At 44.7% G+C, this 22,145-nt stretch overlaps 1 protein-coding gene across 1 annotated transcript in view; it reads right to left on the reverse strand.

The window, feature by feature from the left end:
- Positions 1 to 2,159: 2,159 nt before the first annotated feature.
- The window catches only part of LOC139229692 (butyrophilin subfamily 1 member A1-like), a 34,417-nt gene continuing 14,431 nt past the window's right edge, over positions 2,160 to 22,145 (reverse strand). The window contains exons 5-9 of the mRNA XM_070861219.1: positions 20,311 to 20,595; positions 19,227 to 19,346; positions 5,502 to 5,528; positions 4,573 to 4,599; positions 2,160 to 3,466 (exon numbers count right to left, since the gene is read on the reverse strand). Coding sequence (XP_070717320.1) covers positions 2,940 to 3,466; positions 4,573 to 4,599; positions 5,502 to 5,528; positions 19,227 to 19,346; positions 20,311 to 20,595 — 986 coding nt within the window. The 3' untranslated portion in view covers positions 2,160 to 2,939. The remainder of the gene's footprint in view (positions 3,467 to 4,572; positions 4,600 to 5,501; positions 5,529 to 19,226; positions 19,347 to 20,310; positions 20,596 to 22,145) is intronic.

The raw sequence follows: 22,145 nt of genomic DNA on the forward strand, positions 1-22,145 counted from the left end.
AAGGCAAGGGAATACACGTTAAATGGTACGACACTGAAAAGTGTAGAGGAACAAAGGGACCTTGGAGTGCAGGTCCACAGATCCCTGAAGGTAGCAAGCCAGGTAAATAAGGTGGTGAAGAAGGCATATGGAATTCATGCCTTTATTAGTCGAGGCATGGAATGCAAGAGCAAGGACGTTATGCTTGAACTGTATAAACACTGGTTAGACTGCAGCTGGAGTACTGTGTGCAGTTCTGGTCACCACATTACAGGAAAGATGTGATTGCACTAGGAAGGGAGCAGAGGAAATTTACAAGAATGTTGCCTGGACTGGTGAATTTTGACTATGATAAAAAATTGGAGATACTGGGTCTGTATTCTTTGAAACAGATGAGGCTGAGGAAAGACCTGTTTGAGGGGTATAAGATTATGAGGGGCCTTGATAGAGTGGATAGGAAGGACCTGTTTCTCTTGGCAGAGGGTTGAACAACCAGATGGCATTGATTTAAAGTAATTGGGGGGGATGTTTAGAGGAGATATGAGGGGAAATGTCTTCACCCAAAGGGTGGTGGGGATCTGGAACTCACTGCCTGAAAGGGTGGTAGAGGCAGAAAGCCTCACCACATTTTAAAAATACTTGGATGTGCACTTAAAGTGCCATAACCTACAGGGCTACGGACCAAGAGCTGAAAAGTGGCATGAGGCTGAATAGCTCTTGGTCGGCCGGTGCAGACATGATGGGCCGAAATGGCCTCCTCCCATGCTGTAAATTTCAATGACCAAAAGCTTGTTCAAAGAGGAAGGTTTTAAGGATCGTCTTAAAGGAGGCGAGGCAGAAAGGTTTAGGGATGGAATTCCAGGGGTTAGGTCCCCTACAGCCAATGGTGCAGCCATTAAAATTAGAGAAGCACAAAAGGTCAGAATTAGAGGAGCGCAGATATCTCAGAGGTTTAAAGAGCTGGAGAAGGTTACAGAGAGGCGAGGCTATGGAGGGATTTGAAAACAAGGATGAAAATTTTAAAATAAAGAAGTTGCTTAACCAGGGGCCAATGTAGATCAACAAGCACAGGGGTGATGGGTGAACGGGAATTGGTGCTACTTTGGATACGAGGTAGCAGAGATTTTGATGAGATTAAGTTTATGGCGGGTAGAAGATGGGAGGCTGACCAGGAGTCCCAGCAGTTCAATGATTTCCTGACTAAATTCATTGCATACTCGGAATTATTACTATATGCTAATCTATGTCCATCGCTGTTTACACATGGAGGCAAAACCTGGAGCAATATAAAGGATAAACCGGGTTAGAGTGCAGAAGGGGAATAATTAAACTCAGACAGGGACTTGAAGGTCCATGGAGTGTTGGTAGTGGGGGTGGCTGAGAGAAATGGGGAGGGAGTGGGTTGAGCATTGATCAAGAGTAGTTCTGTGAGTGACAGGCACCCTGATGCTCTCTATCATATACTTCTGCCTCAAAGCAGCTATGATCACGTCCCCAGAATGGATGCTGAAGTTATGCTTAACTTTGTGGGACACACGAGCTGAAACATGTTGCACAGCCCTTCCTGACCTGTCACAGAAAAAAATGTCCATTTAAATCCTTGATGATACTGATCCTCTCAATGGCCTTTGGGAGAGGCATGTGCCTCTGTAGCACTCCCCCAATACCATTCATGCAACTTGTAGTGGGGCTATTATTCGTATCACCGACAAGCTGTTCGTTGACATCCTTTTCTTCCTTTAAGAGTGCAGGGTGAATTGACATGCAGGATCCTTTGCATATTGTCATACGCAAGCTGATCATTCAGCGAATGGAAACCTTTCTGTTGAGGGGGTTCAATGTATGGGTTTACCCAGTAATGTGGGTACCATCTATATACCTGGGTAAGCCAGTAACCCCATAAAATTGGATGGCGATCTAGCTTTTGCGTTGCTATGCAGCAAACATGAATTAACCTGGTTTTTACAATGTGTGTGTGATACAGCTCTAATCTAATGACTTCCTCTTTTCTTTTAAAACACCCATTACTCAACCAACCTTCATACATCACAGGGAGCTTAAAATAGACTCGTTATTAATATATAGTGTGATTACAATTAGCAAAGTTAATTAATAGTTTTATTTTTAGTAAAAAACAATTTGTTTTACAATATTTACATCAATTATGATTAAAGTAGTTGATATGCAAAAAGGAGACATTCAGTGAATGGGAGAAAACACAGTATGATCCAATAGTGGGAGCAAGGTTTGAAATCCTTACCTTTTACCTTTCTAAAGAAAACAAAATAAGTAGAAAGTACCATATCGCTTTCGTGGTAATATTTTCATAACAAACACCCAGTTGAATCAGGAAATCTAATTTTTTAAACTGCCAGAGAACAATATTTTGTAAAAATGAATAGTGACCCAGCAATAACCCGGGATCTGTGGGAAATCAGTTACACTCAGTTGTATTTACTCACTTGATGAAAACCCAGCCTGCCTTTCTTGTAGATAACCGAGATCCCACTGTAAATTTTAAGACCATGCACCCAAAAACCCACCAATGTACCATGTTAGCTCCTGTCCTGTAGTTCCATCATTTGACTGTGGAAAGAATGTCAGCGAAGACATGGGAAATATTGTGCAGTGGGTGAGGAGGAGGCCCCTAAATATTCTTGTTACGCACAGCCAACAAATTCTTGATGCGGCTCTGCATTTAATTGTTTCTTATAGAAATTTTATGGGTTCCTTTGATTGAATGGGATTGAAATTAGACATGGTGAAGGAGAAACAAAACAGACAGAGTCGCATTTGCTGCCTGTTATACCACACGCCCGATATTTAATTCTATTGAAGTCAAGGGAACTGACTATGGAGCGGAACATATAACGGGCATCCGCTATGATTCCGCCTGTTTTGCATGCCCGCCCCATGCCCAATTTCACCCCTTATACGTTAAATTGTAGATTTCAAATACTTTAATGCCAGAAACCTTTTACTGAACTGGGACAGATTTTAAGCCATTCATTTTTCGAAGTATGCAAGAAAGGATAAAGTTTCTCAGTGAATGTGTTCTTAGGGAAAGTGTAGAGATGACACTTTGTTTCTGCATTGTAAAATGAAACTGACTCCGACTTATAACTGAGGTAAACACCAATCCTCCTGGGGATATCGTGGAGAGAGATATCAGGTGGATTGGAGGAATTTACTACAAACTGGTTTCCAAGCAACCCAATGGCCCAGAATCCATTCTCAGGTTTCAGTTCGATCAGTCCCTTCCTGTCGACTGACTCTGCAATGAATCCCAGATTCCACTCGCGATTCTCCGCCACTTCCACCTCCCAGTAGTGTCTCCCCAATGTGAATCCCTCCGATCCCAGCACACAGGGCCAGACTGTGTTGGTGTCTGGGAGACTCCTACTTGTCCCGATCCATCTCACACGCTTCCGATCCTCAGACACCTCGAGTTCTGGATGGGCTGTTTCCTTATCCAAGGTCACAGACGCTGTGAGGGAAAGGACAAAATTAGAGATTAGAGAGATTCATTCATGATTTATACATTAAATAAATCCAGCAACAATATCTAGAGCTACAGAATGCTTGCTGTGATCTGAACTTCCCATTTAATTCATTTTCTCGAATTGGCTGGAGATTGTCGGTCTCAATCCCAGGGATTGGGCAATTTCAGTTCTTTCACCGAGTGCGGTGTTTCTAACAGATTTCCAGTTTCTGAAGACAAAAAAGGAATCGACCGAGATGGGGAAATGAAATGAAAATCCGACAACAGGAGAACACCGAACAAGGTGGGTAACGTTCCATCCAGAGTCTCAGGGAAAGATTGGTTGAAGTGTCACGTTTTTTGTATTTTCATGGTTTTAAACCGGTGACATTTAATGGGGTTACAAATAATAAAATGCCCAAAAGCGCCTCAATTTACAATTAAATACCACTCAGCGGTTTGTGTGTTTTCAACAGTAGATTGTATGAAAGACACCATGAAAGTGCAATGAAAGTCCTAAAGCAGCCGAGCAGGAAGAGGGAAGGAGTTAGGACAGTTAGTAAGAAGAATAGTAAAAGATGTTCATTTATTTACGGGGTGAGGGAGCGGGCGTGGGTGAATGTGCAGTAGGCCAAAGTCAGAAGGTTGAAGAAAATTGCATTTGCAGCCCTTGCTAACCTACAGTGACTCCCAGTTGGCAACATCTCAATTTTAAAATTCTCAACCTAGTGTTCAAATCCCTCCATGCCCCCCCACCCACCCGCCCTCATTTCTGTAACTCCTCCAGCCCTGCAATCATCCAGTTCTGTTCTCTTGCGCATCCCTGATTTCCATTGCCTCACCATTGATGACCGTGCCTTCAGCTGCTTGGGCCCCAAGCTCTGGTACTCTCCCAAAACCTCTCCATCTCTCTCCTCCTTTATGATGCTCCTTAAAATCTAACTCTTTGACCAAGCTATTGGTCACCTGTCCTCATATCACTCTATGTGGCTCGGTGTCAATTCATCTCTGATAATACTCCTGTGAAGCGCATTTGCGATCGTTTTACTACATTAAAAGTGATATATATTAATACAAATTTTTGTTGTTTTGTACTACAGTTCTGTACTTACCATAATCTATTTTCAGGTCGCCATAACCTGCAGGTAAAAAAACATTTTTCATACTTTGCAGTTCTCATTGATCGCCAAATAAATTTATTCAATTGTACTTTTGCAAATTAGGAATCAAGAGAGTTCTCCCCTCACAAGTCTGCATTGTCATGGCAACACTAAAATTCAATTGAGCCTGTGTGATCTCTGTCCACTAATTTAAGGGCAGGTTCCCCCTGTGGGCATTCACTCCTCTCCGTCCAATTATCCTGTATTCATTGTGTCCAAGCAAACGAATGACTACAAGTGCAGGAACAGGAAAAACTGCCCCTCCACGACCTCTTGAAGTTATTTACAGTCCTCTCCACAGTTAACCATGCTTCTCGTTTTTGTGTCATCTGCAAATTTTGATAATTGTGCATGGTTTGAACATTGACCCCAAGAGCCTTTACTCTTTACATCCCTCTAGTATACCATATGCCTGATATTTAATTTGTCAGACATAACTCGCCTTTTACAAATTCATGTTAGCCAAGCTTGATTAACCCAAATATTTTGTGGTGAGTATTCATTGTATCCTGTATTATGGACTCTAGCAGCTTACCCACTGCTGAGGTTAGACTAGCTGGTCTATAGATACCTGGTTTATCTCTTTCTTTTTGAAAAGAGCATTTAGCCCCCCCAGTTCTCTGGCACAACTTTCATACAAAAGGATGTTTGAAAGATTGTGATTAGGGCCTCCGGACTTCCCTCAGCAATTGTAGGATGCGCGCCATCAGGACACGGTGCCTTTTCCACTTTAGTTCTATCATTTCTTTTAGTATGTGTGAAACCATGTGGAATCACAGCATTTGTTCCTCAAAATTCCCCAAATTCTCAGTAATAAAAGCAGAGTTTTCTGATTCAGACATCATAAATCAGGGGTCTGAAATGATTGGGAGATACCTTACCTTCCAAAGCGCAAAACAGCTGTAATTCTGAAAGTCAAGAACACAGGGATGTGTTAGTGTGTGATTCTGCAGCTACGGTCACACCCTGTAAAGGAATACTGGGTTCCCGTTCAGCACACAATATAATTCTCATCATAGATATGAAACAAATCCTAAAGATTAACTTCTGAAACTTCTAACAAATAATTGATTACATTTTAAAATTCTAACTTGCTTGATGTTTAAAATCTTGACTAAAGAAAGAACTTGTAAGCGCCTTTCACAACCTCAGGACGTCCCATAGCACTTCTACAGCCAATGAAGTTCTTTTGAAGTGTAGTTACTGTTGTAACTATACTTCAAAACACGGAAGCCAATTTGCATATTGCAAGCTCCCACAAATAGCAATGTGATAATGACCAGATCATATATTTTACAAATGTTGGTTGACGGATAAATATTTGCTAGGACACTAGTGAGAATACCCTTGCTCTTCTTCAAAATAGTGCCATGGGATCTTTTACATTCACATGATGGGGCCTCGGTTTAAGCGTCCCACCTGAAAGACGGCACCTCGGTACTGCACTGGAGTGTCAGCCGAGATTTTGTGTTCAAGTCCCCGTAGCGGGACCCGAACCCACAACCATTTGAGTCCTGAGTACCTGCCTATGGTCTCACTAGGTCTTAGAAACTTAACTAACTCTGATTTAGATTGTGCCAGTAGCTCTGTAACCTTTGTATCTGCTTGGTTTATCTGTAGCTTCAAGTTGCCTTGTTCATAGAAGATATATTATAAATTAAATGCAATATATGGCCCCTTTGTGGGAGACCATCGGTTAAAATTCTGAAAGTGTAATTTTGTTACCAGAACTGTTCTACTGCAACCATCTGCTATACCGGAAACAAAATTGCTGTTAGTTGTTCTTGTGTACTTTTTAACGTTTTACATAAGAACATAAGAAATAGGAACAGGATTAGGCCATTTGGCCCATCGAGCCTGCTCCGCCATTCAATAAGATCTGATCTGATCATGGACTCAGTTCCACTTCCCTGCCCGCTCGCTCAAAAATCTGTCATATCTCCACCTTAAATATATTCAAAGACCCAGCCTCCACAGCTCTCTAGGGCAGAGAATTCCATAGATTTACAACCCTCTGAGAAGAAATTCCTCCTCATCTCAGTTTTAAATGGGTGGCCCCTTATTCTGAGACTATGTCCCCTAGTTTTAGTTTCCCCTATCAGTGGAAATATCCTTTCTGCATCCACCTTGTCGAGCCCCCTCATTATCTTATATGTTTCGATAAGATCACCTCTCATTCTTCTGAACTCCAATGTGTAGAGGCCCAACCTATCTTCATAAGTCAACCCTCTCATCTCCGGAATCAACCTAGTGAACCTTCTCTGAACAGCCTCCAATGCAAGTATATCCTTCCTTAAATACGGAGACCAAAAACTGAACGCAGTACTCTAGATGTGGGCTTACCAATATCCTGTACAGTTATAGCAGGACTTCTCTGCTTTTATACTCTATCCCCCTTGCAATAAAGGCCAACATTCCATTTGTCTTCCTGATTACTTGCTGTACCTGCATACTAACTTTTGTATTTCATGCACAAGGACCCCCAGGTCCCTCTGTATTGCAATACTGCAATTTTTCTCCATTTAAATTGTAATTTGCTTTTCTATTTTCACTGCCAAAGTAGACAACTTCACATTTTCCCACATTATATTCTATCTGCCAAATTTTTGCCCATTCACTTAGCCTGACTCTATCCTTCTGCAGGCTTTTTGTCCTCCTCACAGTTTGCTTTCCCAACCATCTTTGTATCATCAGCAAACTTGACGACATTACACTCGGTCCCTTCATCTAAGTCATTAATATAGATTGTAAATAGTTGAGGACCCAGCACCGATCCCTGTGGCACCCCACTAGTCACTGTTTGTCAACTGGATAATGACCCATTTATGCCGACTCTCTGTTTTCTGTTAATCAGCCAATCTTCTATCCATGCTAATATATTACCCACAACCCCGTGAGTTCTTATCTTGTGCAGTAACCTTTTATGTGGCACCTTATCGAATGCCTTCTGGAAATCCAAATACACATCCACTGGTTCCCCCTTATCCACCTGCTCGTTACATCCTCAAAGAACTCCAGAAAATTTGTCAAACATGATTTCCCTTTCATAAAACCATGCTGGCTCTTATGTTGTGTTACATTTTGTGAGTTGTTAACATACTGCTAGGATTATTTAAAACTTCAAACTTGGGAAAACACATCAGCTCCACCAACATTTGAAAAGTCACCGTTTGGAGTGTAAACCCTCATTAAATTTGGAATCTGAGACTTATCCCATATGACTCACTGGGGACAAATCTAATCTAACTGACATGCATTTCTATAGTGTCTTTCATGACCTCAGGATACCCCAATGCACTTTACAACCAATGAAGTACTTTTCAAGTGTAGTCACTATTGAAATGTAGGAAATGCAACAGCCAGTTTATGCACAGTATGATCCCACAAGCAGCAATGAAATAATCTGTTTTTTAGTGCTATTGGTTGTGGGATAAATATTGGCCAGGACTCGAGGAGAACTCCCTGCTCTTCTATGAATAGTGGTTGTGGGATCTTTTGCATCCACCTGAGAGGGCAGGTTTAAAGTCTCACGCCAAAGATGGCATCTCTGACAATGCAGCACGCATTGAAGTATCAGCCTATGTGCTCAATTCCCTGGAGTGGGACTTGAACCCTCGGCCTTCTGTAAAATTTATATACAACTCTCAATCTCTGTTCAATTCATGACACCATCAATGTAAAATTCAGATCAAACATGGGGAATGTTGGGATAATAGTTTAGTTGCATGTTACTGATATTAAATTTTTGAATCGAGGTTTAATGAGAAATGAACTGGGCATAATAGCCAGACAGTATTACAGTATCTTAAACAAATGGAAGTATATTTGTGTCAACAGGTTGTAGACTAGATCTGTGTTCAATCTTGTTACTGTGCAGCACTGTTAGTTACCACTAGTTATAAAGGGATCAGCCTGTCTTATCTAAACATTTACAAGCTAGTTTTCCTGAGATTATGAAATGTAAAATAATGTCATTACTTAACAGCAGAAATGCTTTGAATAAGCTTCTGGCTACCATTCCTAATCTGCTCCATGATCCACTGTTTGTTTCCTTATGTACATCCATAGGAAAGCACCTCAAAAAGTTAGGTTTACATTAAAAGGAATTGAAAAGTAGAGAAGTTATGCTAAACTTGTATCGAACTTTGGTTAGACCACAGTTGGAGTACTGTGTACAGTTTGGGTCACCATATTATAAAAATATAGAGGCACTGGAGAGGGTGCAAAATAGATTTACAAGGATAATATCACAACTGTGAGGTTATACAAATAAGGAAAGGATGAACTGGCCGGTCTCTTTTCTCTATGGAGTGACTGAATAGAGGTCTTTTAAATTATGAAAAGTTTTGATATATAGTAGACACAGAGTGTTTCCACTTGTGAGGAAGAACAAAACTCGAGGCCATCAACATAAGATAGTCTAAGAAATCAAATAGGGCATTCATAAGAAACTTCTTTACCCAAAGAGTGGTGAGAATGTGGAACTCACTACCACTGGGAATGGTTGAAGCGAATAGTATAGATGTATTTAAGGGGAAGCTAGATAAACATATGAGGGAGAAGGGAATTGAGGGTTATGCTGATAGAATTAGATGAGAAAGGATGGGAGGAGGCTCGAGTGGAGCATGGACTGGTTGGGCCAAAAGGTCTGATTCTATGTCATATATTCTATGTAATTCTATGTAATATAAATGCTAGATGTTGTAGTGTATCTGGCCTTTACTGAATTTGCTGATTTCAACATCTTCAAATAAGATGGGGGGAGCAAAACTGGGTAGTGTTTCTTCTGATCACTATGCAGTGGCACCCATAGGAATACCCAGAAATGGTAGCATAGTGGTAAAGTCACTGAACTATTAATCCAGAGGCCTGGAGTAATGATCCAGAGACACAAGTTCAAATCTCAACATTAGTGAACCAGATGGGTTTTTACAACAATCTGGAAGATTCATGGTCAGCATTACTGACAATAGCTTTTTATTCCAGATTTATTTAATGAACAAGACTAAGCGATCCCACTAGCAACGGATCAGAGTAAAGTTCTGCCCTATGTTTCTATATTCAGTCATTAATGGTGGTGGACCATTAAACAACTAACGGGAGGAGGAGGCTCCATGAATATCGCCATCCTCAATGATGGCGTAGCCCAGCACGTGAATGCAAAAGACAAGGCTGAATCGTTTACAACCATCTTCAGTCAGAAGTGCCGAGTGGATGATCCATATCGCCTCCTCCTGAGGTTCCCACCATCACAGAAGCCAGTCTTCAGGCAATTCGATTCATTGCATGTGATATCAAAAAACAGCTGAGTGCACTAGATGCAGCAAAGGCTATGGGTCCCGACAACATCCCGGCTGTTGTGCTGAAGATTTGTGTTCCAGAATTAGCTGCGCCTCTAGCCAAGCTGGCATCAATCCAACAATGTGGAAAAATTGCCCAGGTATGTCCTGTCCACAAAAGCAGGACAAATCCAATCCGGCCAATTACAACCCTATCAGCCTATTTTCAATCATCAGCAAAGTGATGGAAGATAACGTCAACAGTTATCAAGCAGCACTTACTCACCAATAACGTGCTCACCGACGCCCAGTTTGGGTTCCACCAGGACCACTCAGCCCTAGACCTCATTACAGCCTTGGTGCAAACATGGACAAAAGAGCTAAATTCCTGAGGTGAGGTGAGCATGACTGCCCTTGACATCAAGGCAACATTTGACCAAGTGTGGCATCAGGAGCCCTAGTAAAACTGAAGTCAGTGGGAATCAGGGGGAAAACTCTCCACTGGCTGGAGTCATACCTAGCATAAAGGAAGATAATTGTGGTGGTTGGAGGTCAATCATCACAGCCCCAGGACATTGCTACAGGAGTTCCTCAGGGCAGTGTCCTAAACCCAACAATCTTCAGCTGTTTCATCAATGACCTTCCCTCCATCATAAGGTCAGAAGTGGGGTTGTTCGTTGATGAATGCACAGCATTCAGTGCCATTCATAATTCCTCAGCAAGATCTGCACGACCAGGCTTGGGCTGATAAGTGGCAAGTAACATTCGCGTCACACAAGTGCCAGGCAATGATTATCTCCAACAAGCGAGAGTCCAACCACTGCTCCTTGACATTCAATTGCATTACCATCGCCAAATCTCCCACCATCAACATCCTGGGGGTCACCATTGACCAGAAACTTAACTGGAACAGCCACATAAATACTGTGGCAACAAGAGCAAGTCAGAGACTGGGTATTCTGCGGCGAGTGTCTCACTTCCTGACTCCCAATCTTTCCACCACCTACAAGGCACAAGTCAGGAGTGAGAAAGTGATGGAATACTCACCACTTGCCTGGATGAGTGCAGCTCCAACAACACTCAAGAAGCTTGACACCATCCAGGACAAAGCAGCCCGCTTGATTGGCACCCGATGCACCACCTTAAATATTCACTCCCCCCATCACCGACATACCGTGGCTGCAGTGTGTACTATCTACTAAAGTAAATGTTGGTCACTAAAGTAAATGTTGGTTACAAAAGTAAATGTTGGTCCCTTAGAAGATGAGAAGGGGGATTTAATAATGGGAAATGTGGAAATGGCTGAGACCTTAAACAATTATTTTGCTTCGGTCTTCACAGTGGAAGACACAAAAACCATGCCAAAAATTGCTGGTCACGGGAATGTGGGAAGGGAGGACCTTGAGATAATCACTATCACTAGAAGGGGTAGTGCTGGACAGGCTAATGGGACTCAAGGTAGACAAGTTCCCTGGTCCTGATGAAATGCATCCTAGGATATTAAAAGAGATGGCGGAAGTTATAGCAGATGCATTCGTTATAATCTACCAAAATTCTCTGGATTCTGGGGAGGTACCAGCGGATTGGAAAGCCGCTAATGTAACGCCTCTGTTTAAAAAAAGGGGCAGACAAAAGACAAGTAACTATAGGCCGGTTAGTTTAACATCTGTCGTGGGGAAAATGCTTGAAGCTATCATTAAGGAAGAAATAGCGGGACATCTAGATAGGAATAGTGCAATCAAGCAGACGCAACATGGATTCATGAAGGGGAAATCATGTTTAACTAATTTACTGGAATTCTTTGAGGATATAACGAGCATGGTGGATAGAGGTGTACCAATGGATGTGGTGTATTTGGATTTCCAAAAGGCATTCGATAAGGTGCCACACAAAAGGTTACTGCAGAAGATAAAGGTACGCGGAGTCAGAGGAAATGTATTAGCATGGATAGAGAATTGGCTAGCTCACAGAAAGCAGAGAGTCGGGATAAATGGGTCCTTTTCGGGTTGGAAATCGGTAGTTAGTGGGGTGCCACAGGGATCGGTGCTGGGACCACAACTGTTTACAATATACATAGATGACCTGGAAGAGGGGACAGAGTGTAGTGTAACAAAATTTGCAGATGACACAAAGATTAGTAGGAAAGCGGGTTGTGTAGAGGACACAGAGAGGCTGCAAAGAGATTTAGATAGGTTAAGCGAATGGGCTAAGGTTTGGCAGATGGAATACAATGTCGGAAAATGTGAGGTCATCCACCTTGGGAAAAAAAACAGTAAAAGGGAATATTATTTGAATGGGGAGAAATTACAACATGCTGCGGTGCAGAGGGATCTGGGGGTCCTTGTGCATGAATCCCAAAAAGTTAGTTTGCAGGTGCAGCAGGTAATCAGGAAGGCGAATGGAATGTTGGCCTTCATTGCGAGAGGGATAGAGTACAAAAGCAGGGAGATCCTGCTGCAACTGTATAGGGTATTGGTGAGGCCGCACCTGGAGTACTGCGTGAGTTTTGGTCACCTTTCTTAAGGAAGGATATACTAGCCTTGGAGGAGGTTCAGAGACGATTCACTCGGCTGATTCCGGAGATGAGGGGGTTACCTTATGATGATAGATTGAGTAGATTGGGTCTTTACTCGTTGGAGTTCAGAAGTATGAGGGGTGATCTTATAGAAACATTTAAAATAATGAAAGGGATAGACAAGATAGAGGCAGAGAGGTTGTTTCCACTGGTCGGGGAGACTAGAACTAGGAGGCACAGCCTCAAAATACTGGGGAGCCAATTTAAAACTGAGTTGAGAAGGAATTTCTTCTCCCAGAAGGTTGTGAATTTGTGGAATTATCTGCCCAAGGAAGCAGTTGAGGCTAGCTCATTGAATGTATTGAAATCACAGATAAATAGATTTTTAACCAATAAGGGAATTAAGGGTTACGGGGAGCGGGCGGGTAAGTGGAGCTGAGTCCACGGCCAGATCAGCCATGATCTTGTTGAATGGCGGAGCAGGCTCGAGGGGCTAGATGGCCTACTCCTGTTCCTAATTCTTATGTTCTTATGTACAAGATGCATTACAGCAACTCGCCAAGGCTTCTTCAGCAGCACCTCCCAGACCCGCGACCTCTACCACCTCGAAGGACAAGGGCAGCAAGCACATGGGAACACCACCATCTGAATGTTCCCCTCGAAGTCACACATCATCCTGACTTGGAAGAATATTGCCGTTCTTTCATCGTCGCTGGGTCAAAATCCTGGAACTCCCTTCCTAACAGTACTGTGGGAGTACCTTCACCTCAAGGACTGCAACAGTTCAAGAAGGTGGCAAACCACCATCTTCTCAAGGGCAATTAGAGATGGGTAACCCATGTACGAATAAAAAACAAGTACGTATGAATGTCAGATTACAAGAGGAACAGGATTTGTTATCAAGACTCCCAGTTGAACTGTCCACTGTTAGATGCTCTGAGGTCTCACTCATGAAGAATAGAAATGAGATAGAATTGTGATAATAAGAAAGTATCCTTTTTAACCTGATTGAACAGCAATTGAAAACTGCAAGCCAATATACAAATCGGATTGTCAAAAGATCCACCACTGGCATTTCACTAAACATCCTGGAGTTACCTGTATGGATAGTTCAATTCTCAGCAAGTTTATTTACTTACTGGATAAGCAGAAATTACTTCCAACTAAACATTGGAAAGTCCAAAGCCATTTGGGCCAAAATTAAGGGTTCCGTTTGCGGTGGCCATGCGGCAGAATCCAATGGCCGCCACGACCAAAATTTGGCGCAGGAGGTTTTGTGGCGGTGTCCACTTCCGCCCTGTCGGCGGTATGGGGTTTGTGGCAGTGATGACGCAATCAAAGTGCACACTGCTGCTCCTCCGCTCTGGATCCCATTTTCAGTATAAAAAAAGGCTGGCTGGTTTGTGATGTGCCCCCGCCAGCTTTTTGGGTCGGTGCATCGTTGGAGACCCGTTGGAGATGGTGCATGTTGGGTGATTGGGTTCTTCGTGCTCAGAACTATTGGTGGATTCTTGTGCAACTTTGAAAAACGGTCGCAGACTTGTGAGAAGTTTTGCAGAGTGAGCAAACCTTTTTCACTCTCACTCATTAGTCGTGGCCAGTGGACGTCATTCACTGCTCCAGAGAGGTCACCAAGTGAGGGTTGAGCCATAATGGGCTCAGTGTCGGCAGGGGAACACCGACTTCACATTGTCAGAGGCAGGGAGGCATGCAGGAGGAGGCATCACCGTCACCAATGGGTCCTGTGGCAGTGGGCAAGGGAGGCAGCAGCCATAACTGCCCAACATGTAGAACGACCTGCAGATGGCCGCAGACATTAACGTCCAGAGGCTGGGTAGGAGGGCGATGGCATGAGGTGGAGGGTGAGATACGCTGACCACCCCGCACCGGATAGTGGGCCTACAGAGGCTCCGCAACATCAACAGGAAGAGGGAGAAGTCGCTCAGCCAGCTGGCATGGGAGGGGCCCAGCTCTTATCTCTGGCAAGGAGGGCCTACCGTCTAAGGGTGTACCGGTGGCTGTTTTCCTCAGCTCAGCAACAAGAGCTCTCCAATGTCCAACGGCCATATCTGAAGATTCACACAAAGCTGAGGACAGCTCTGAGCGTGGAGACAAATCTGTCCATAGCTCTGAAATTTTACTCTACCAGCTTGTTCCAGTCTGCAAGTGCAGACATATCTAATATCTCACAATACTCCGCCCATCGCTCCAACCGGCAGGTCACCATGGGCTACACAAGAGAAGACTCCAATATATCTCCTTCCCGATGGCCAGGGAGAAACAGATGGAATGGGAGGCCAGATTTGTCCAGATTGCAGGGTCCCCTAGGGTGCAGGGGGCCATCGACTGCATAGATGTCGAGATGAGGGCACTACAACACCATCCAGAAATATTCATCAACAGAAAGGGATACCACTACCTGAATGTGCAGCTGGTGTGCAACCACCAGCGAAGGATCCTAGCAGTTGATGCGAGGTATCCAGCCAGCAGCCATGATGCCTTCATCCTGTACCAGAGCAGTGTGCCCGCCCTCTTCACTGGGCCAAGCCAGGACTATGGGTGGCTGCTTGGGGATAAGGGATATCCCCTGTCCACTTGGCTGCTCACGGCACTTCGCAACCTTAGGACTGCGGCCAAGCATGCCAACAACGACGCTCACTCTGGCACCAGGTGCATCATTGAGCACTGCATTGGCATGCTAAAACAAAGGTTCCGTTGCCTAGACCGCTCTGGTGGCGCATTGCAGTACTCGTCTGAAAGGGAATCTATCTTTGTGGTCGTCTACTTCATGCTGCATAACCTGGCTGTCATGAGGGGACAGCAGCTGGAGGTCGATCCAGGAATACCATCGCAGGAGGAGAAGGAGGTGGAGGACCAGGATGCGCGTCCTCGCCATCCCAACCCTACAAGGGAAGTGCAGACACATATGATTGCTGCTCGATTCAGATAATTTCATCCCCACATGACCCTTCAGCTTCTACTTTCCATGGCCATCCCAATGTGCCTTGATACATAACTGCCCATCACATTATACACCTGCCCAGATATAGGTGCCAAAAATAAAGATTTAATACATCATCAAACTCACTCCAAACAACTAACACAACAAAAATCAGTGCAGAAAAGTTACAGAAATACATCATTTGCCACCCTTGTGCATTTCCATATAATCCCTCTTATGTGTGCCTACCCTACTACTGCGCCTCAGTGTCTTCCCTGTGGCTGCCTCATGGGTCTGGGAAGGCTGCTGTGTTCCCTGTGTAGAAGCTGTAGATGTCCTTCTAGGATGCCCTCGACCAGCTTTGGGCCTGGAAGACCTAGCTGCAGACTGGTCAGCACACTCTTGGGAGGGTTCAGTCTGGCTTGGCTCGGGCAAGGCCATGCGTGGAGGCACTGGCGGAGTGACAGGTCTGGGGCCAGGAATGCTGCGATCCTGACGGAGCGCATCATCCGTATCCAGGTCCAAGGAGCCTGAGTCACTCACTGGGGGCGGCACGAGGCCACCACTACCAATCTGAGGTAGGTCAGGTCGGTGCTATGGCGCACACCGGAAGGTCCCCAGTGGCCTGTGTTGGACCCAGCCGCGAAGGCAAAAGCAAGGTGTCGGGTGGCATCGACCTGAGACTGCATGCGAGCAGCCAGAGTGTCAAAGCTACCAGATATGACAGCACTCAGACGCTCTATCGACTCTTGCAGAGCCGTGGCCATCCTCTCCAAAGCAGCACTGATGTGCTTGTTCCCTTGCACGTGTGCTGTAATGGCAGCTGCCACATCACCTGCGAGTTGCAGCTTCACAGCTGGATCCGCACAGTCTCTCTGGGAGTCCACCATCGCCTGCATGCTGGCAACGATGTGCTCCATAGAGTGCGCAGAGCTGTCGACTATGCGGGAGGAGGACACCTCCATGTTCCTCACCACTTCCGACAGCCTCTCTGGCACCCTTGCCAGAGCCCCCAACATCTGGGAATGCAAGGCCTTCACCCTTCTTTCATAAGCTGCAACATTGATGGGCTCGTCGGAGTCCTCCTCAGCAGAACTCCGGTGCGGACTCGATCCCCCCGGAGAGATGACACCCAAGGTTGCCTAGCCCCGTCACCATGCTGCAGCCCGCTAGGCCCCGGTGCAACACCCAATGCAGACCCCTGTACTTTTTGAACTAGATCAGACCGCATATTCCTAGTATCTAAGCTAGCGCGTGTGAATGCAAGGGTTGACGCGGTGCTGCGAGCAGTGTCCTCTTCCTCATGGGACATATACCCAAAGGATGGAGTGAGATCCAGGGTGTCAGCAAGGCTGGATCCCTCAATGTCCTCTATGGTGTCAGGATGTTCATCTGTCTCATTGTCATCAAGGGTCTCCTCCAGGCTTTGCGACGGTGTCTCAGCAGCCGATGTCTCAGCAGGAGCATCTCCCTCGCCCTGGCTCCCAATGCTCTCCTCCAGGCCTCGCGACAGTGTCTCAGCAGGAGCATCTCCCTCGTCATGGCTGCCACTCGGCCTCTCACCTGCAAGCATCAATGGGAGAAGGGCTGCTATGAGGGGAAGGTAGGGGATTGAAGCATGGAGGTTGCAACTAGCACATTCTCAGAAGGAAAGGCATAGTGTGCGCTGTCGTTTTCATGGAGAATTAGCATTAAAGGAAGGTCTTCACTTACCCATGCTGTCCACATCGGCATTGCCAGTATCGGAGGCCATGGGGGAGGGGCGGGGGCGGGGGGGTTGGTGCTCATCTGCAAACATAAATGGCAGAAGGACTGCCGTGAGGGGGAGGTGGGGAATTAATGAATGGAGCTTGCAACTAGTACACTTTCAGAGAAAGTGCTGGAGCATTCAGGGAGAGATAGCTTTAAAGAAGGGCCTTCACTTACCCACATCAGCAGTGCCGTGGGCCACAGGGAAGGCACCATGTCTGCCGACAAGCGCCTCGACCCTCGCCTCCAAAGGTGGGAGGATTTGAAGGTCATCCTCGCCACCACCAGTTCTTCTTTGCTCCATTCGATTATGAGTAACTTTGGCCTGCAAAACAAAGATTGAGTGGTTTGCAGCACCGTGATGATGCATCAGAAATGAGAGCACAAATTTGTGTCCTTGACATTCAACTCTAAATGTAAGATGAGAGGGCCTCCATTGCGAACACACACACATAATAAATATATATATATATTTATTAAGAGAAGGATGAAGGAGAGGCTCGCAGTTGTAAGATGAGCAGTTGATGGAACAGGTACTCACTTTTCTCAAACGAATGATGTCGTTCAGCTTTTTCCTACATTGAGTCACTGTCCGATCATAGATGGAGGTCCCTGACACCTCACCCGCGATCTCCCTCCAGGCATTACTAAAGACTTGGTCTCCCTGCATGGTGGTCTCCAGCTCCATGTCCGAAAATCGGGTTGCCCTCCTTCGCACAGCCATGACCTTCAATGCAAGGCCTTCCCTCCTCAGGGCCTAGCTGCAAACCCTGGCCTTTAAGAAGGCCAGGGAGCAGCTGGCTTGTTAACTGTAAATCACCATAAGGATGAATTTCCCCATGTGAATAGCGCCCCAATTAACCCATCCACACCGCTGCAAAGTACCAATTCAGAAGGGTAATTACCGCTGGATGCCATTTTTCAAAAAAAAATCAATCCATTGCCCGCCGCAACCATAGTGGCGATAAGCGCGGGAAAAAGGCGATAAGTGTGCCAGCTTTTTGTCGGCACTGAATTTCGGCCCCATTGTCTTTGGACCCCGTCACAAATTCTATTCCCTAGCCACCGACTTCATCCCTCTCCCAGTCACTGTGTGAGACTGTACCTGACCATTCACAATCTTAGCGTCCTATTTGACTCTGAGATGAGATCCCGACCCCATATCCACACCATCACCAAGACTGACTACTTCCACCTCCATCGACCATCTCCAACCCTGCTTCAGCTCATCTGCTGCTGAAGCCCTCATCCATGCCTTTGTTACCTGTAGACTGGACTAATCTAATGCTCACCTGGCCGGCCTCCCATCTTCCACCATCCATATGTTTGAGCTCATCCAAAACTCTGCTGCCTATATACCAACTCGCACCAAGTCCCAATCACCCATCACCCCTGTGCTCACTTACATTTGCTTCCGGTCCACCAATGCCTCTATTTTAAAATTCTTATCCTTGTTTTCAAGTCCCTCCATGCCCTCACCACCCACTATCTCTGTAACCTCCAGCCCTCCAACTCCTCCGAGATCTCTGCGTTCCTTCAATTCTAGCCTCTTGGGCAAACCTAATTTTAAACACTCAACAATTTTCAGCCATGCCTTCAGTTGCTTAAGCCCAAAGGTCTGGAATTCTCTCCGCAAACCTCGCCACTTCTCTGCCCTATTTTAAAATCAATCTCTGTGACCAGCTTTTGGTCATCTATCCTACTCTCTTATGTGACGTGTTTCATAACACTCCTGTGAGTTGCCTTGGGATGTTTTACTACATTAAAGGCACTATATAAATGCACGTTGTTGTTGTTGCTTATTTCTGACTCATGCCCTTGGGGAGATCCAGCATATCAAGATCATATAAAAAAACAAGAATTGGCTTTCTTTATGTTAATAGTTGGACACTAGGTGTGTCAGACACAAAGGGGCTGAAATTGGGCATGTTTGGGGACGCAAAACAGAACTGTATTTGCTGCCCGTCATACCATACGCCTAATATTGAGTTGTATTGAAGTCAATGGAACCGCCTGTTTTGCGTCTCCGCCCCATATCCAATTTCACCCCCAAGGATTTTCTTATGAAGCATTTAACAGCCTTTTTACTGGAATAATGGTGAACTGTTACTTATTCTCCTACCTTTAATCTTTCTAAGTTTTCTTCTGTGGAATATTATATCAAGAGCAATAGCCGTAATCACAAGGACTGCAGCCACCCAGAAAATTACTAGCCACGTGTTAACCTTGGGGAAGAATGCCTCTGTAGAGTAAAAGAAAACAGAATCAGTGTCTGGTTTGTGCTGCCCAACGTTGTGGAATGGAACTTGGTGCCACAAATTACTTTGGCGTCTTCAGAGCCATCTGGCTAGCCTAAGGCACCCATAACCCCATCAGAAGTCCTAAGGTCAGGACATTTACATAAATTGGATGGCCATCTGTTCCAGTATTGGCTCATCCTGGGTTGAGGGTTTATGGAAAATCAGTTTATTCAGGTGACCAGATCAATGGGAGTTACATAATCCTTACAAGTAGTGTGGGCTAGGTATCAAATGTAAGGAATTAAACAGTACAACCTCAATGGAGATTTGAAGGTTGGTGCCAATTGACACCATTCAGACTTAAGAGTACCATGTATTTATAATTACAATTACAATGGGGAAATATGAGGAAGGAAAACAAAGGGAAAAAAACAATGGTGAAGAAATTCCACAGAAAGGGAGGACTTCCATGCTTACCATGGCTGCCGAACTGTGGAGCACAAAGGAGGCCATATTACATTTAAAGCTGGTTGCAACTGATTTGCCAATGGCTTAACTGATGAAACTAGGGTGTAAGCAACCCATACGACCAGAAGATCCCAGGTTCCATTTCTCATTCCCACTGAGTGAGCAGGTCACAGCCAGGGCAGCAGAAGGGGAGGCAAAACAATTGGCCCAAGGAGGAAAAGAAAGTTAGCCAATGTTTCTAATGTGGATTGCTAGCCTGTGACCTCTGCTGGATTGTGGATGCCGGAAGAGGACAGGATTGGGCTCAGCTGTGGTACTCCAATACTTGACTAGCCAACTGTCTGGGCTTCACATATGACAAATAACATCAGCAAAACATACCAGAGGAGAACTGATGCCTGTGGAACCATATCCAGTCAGAGTCAGTACCTTCAAGACAGGAGGAAACAAATTTTCACAGAAGGTTTGTTATAAAGCAATGAAAGGCTGCTCACACACCTGATATCTGAAGGTGGGCCTCTTCCTCTTTGTTCAATAAACTGTTTTGTATTAGACAGGAGAATCTGTTCACAGAATCACTTGTTACATCAATTTGAGTCAAAACAGTAAATAGGCCACTGGAGTCACGCTTGTGTGTTGTTACAGATTGTGGTGTCACAACTTGTCCACTCCCAGCCAGCCACTGTACATCTGGCTCAGGATACCACCCATCAGATTTACACACAAGATGAACTCCTTGATTATTGATTCCCTCCAGATGAATCCAAGGCTGGTGTCCAATACCTACAATGTAAATGTAATTATCAGTACTTGAACACTCTTAGTTCAACTTAATTATTTATTTGGGAGATTTCAAGAGAGCCATATAGAGCTTAAAATGGCGTTCCTTCACAGACGCTCTCAATGCAGCTCCCTATACCTCCTAGCTAGAGGGCGCTATACATTATCTTGTTAGACCTTTTCTTTCATAAGAAACAAAAATGAATTAAAGTTAGCTTCAATATAAACGGGTAGTTTATAAATACATGTATTAAACTACTTCAAATTTAACACACAACAACAAAACTCTTGTCTTATTCATCCTTTATCCAAGTGTCCAGTGTCCATGATTTCTTATTTCTGTACATAGTGTTCCTGTTATTTTGGTGTTGTGCAGATTCTGTTGCTTTGCCTCAAACTGGTTGTTTCAATGGTGTTCTGTGCACTGATAGCTTTAGTCCCTTTATCAGTGCTCTGAGGGGAAATATCAGGCAACATATCCCTGTTTTCACATGTTGTCGATGTGCTGTTTCGTGTGTTAGTTGGCTGCGTAGCCAGCGGATCATGTATGGGTGTCACAGATCTCTGGAGTTTCGATGAATGTCTCAGCGTTCTCTCTCAGATGTTTCCCATTTCTGCGATATGACCATCTTCTGTAATGACCTGATATAATCAAATACCAACTTGTTTCTGAACCTGAACTTTTTGCCACTCTTTGCTTTCTCGTGTTTGAGTCTCACTGTTTCCCCATCCTGCAGTCTGTTGTAATAGTGTGCTTGTTTGGCATGATTCCTTTCTTTGTTGACGATGACGTCATGTATGATTCTTGGTTTGAGTAGTTCATTTGCGATTGGGATATCTGTCTTTGTGCGGCGAGCGAATAAGCGTTCTGCTGGCGAACTATTAAGGCCTTCAATTGGTGTGTTTTGCCGGATGAGAAGGTTCATGTAGAAGTCACCTTTTTCTTTTTCTTCTTGATTAACTGCTTTGCGAGCTTAACCGTGTTCTCAACCTTTCTGTTGCTTTGTGGATATTCTGGTGAGCTTGTTGCGTGATCGAATCCATATTCTGTGGCAAAGTTTGTGAACTGTTGTGAGTTGAAGGGAAGTCCACTGTCGGATTGAACCTTGTCTGGAATACCATGGTTAGAGAAGTGTTTCTTGAGGTGTTTGATGATGACAGTGGCATCTTTCTTTCGATGCAGATTGTCTATCTCAAAATAGTCCGAGTAGTTGCCCACAGTGCATAAGTAGTCTTTGCCATCAAGTGTGAATATGTCACAACCAATCTTTTCCCACGGTCTCTGAGGGAGGTTGTGACTGATCAATGGTTTTTTTAGTTGGCTCGATTGATAGGTGTTATATGTTTCACACTTTGAAACATAGTCTTTTATGTCACTGTTCAGTCCTGGCCAGTAAACAGATTCTCTGGCACGTCGAAGAGTGCTCTCGACGCCAGTATGAGCTACATGAAGTCGCTGACGAATGTCGGATCTCAGGGATTTTGGTATGACACAGAGATAGCCTTTGAAGACTATGCCATCCTGCGTTGTGAGTTCGTCATGTACTTTGAAG

This window comes from Pristiophorus japonicus, chromosome 19 (assembly GCF_044704955.1).
Source record: "Pristiophorus japonicus isolate sPriJap1 chromosome 19, sPriJap1.hap1, whole genome shotgun sequence".
Taxonomy (NCBI): domain Eukaryota; kingdom Metazoa; phylum Chordata; class Chondrichthyes; family Pristiophoridae; genus Pristiophorus; species Pristiophorus japonicus.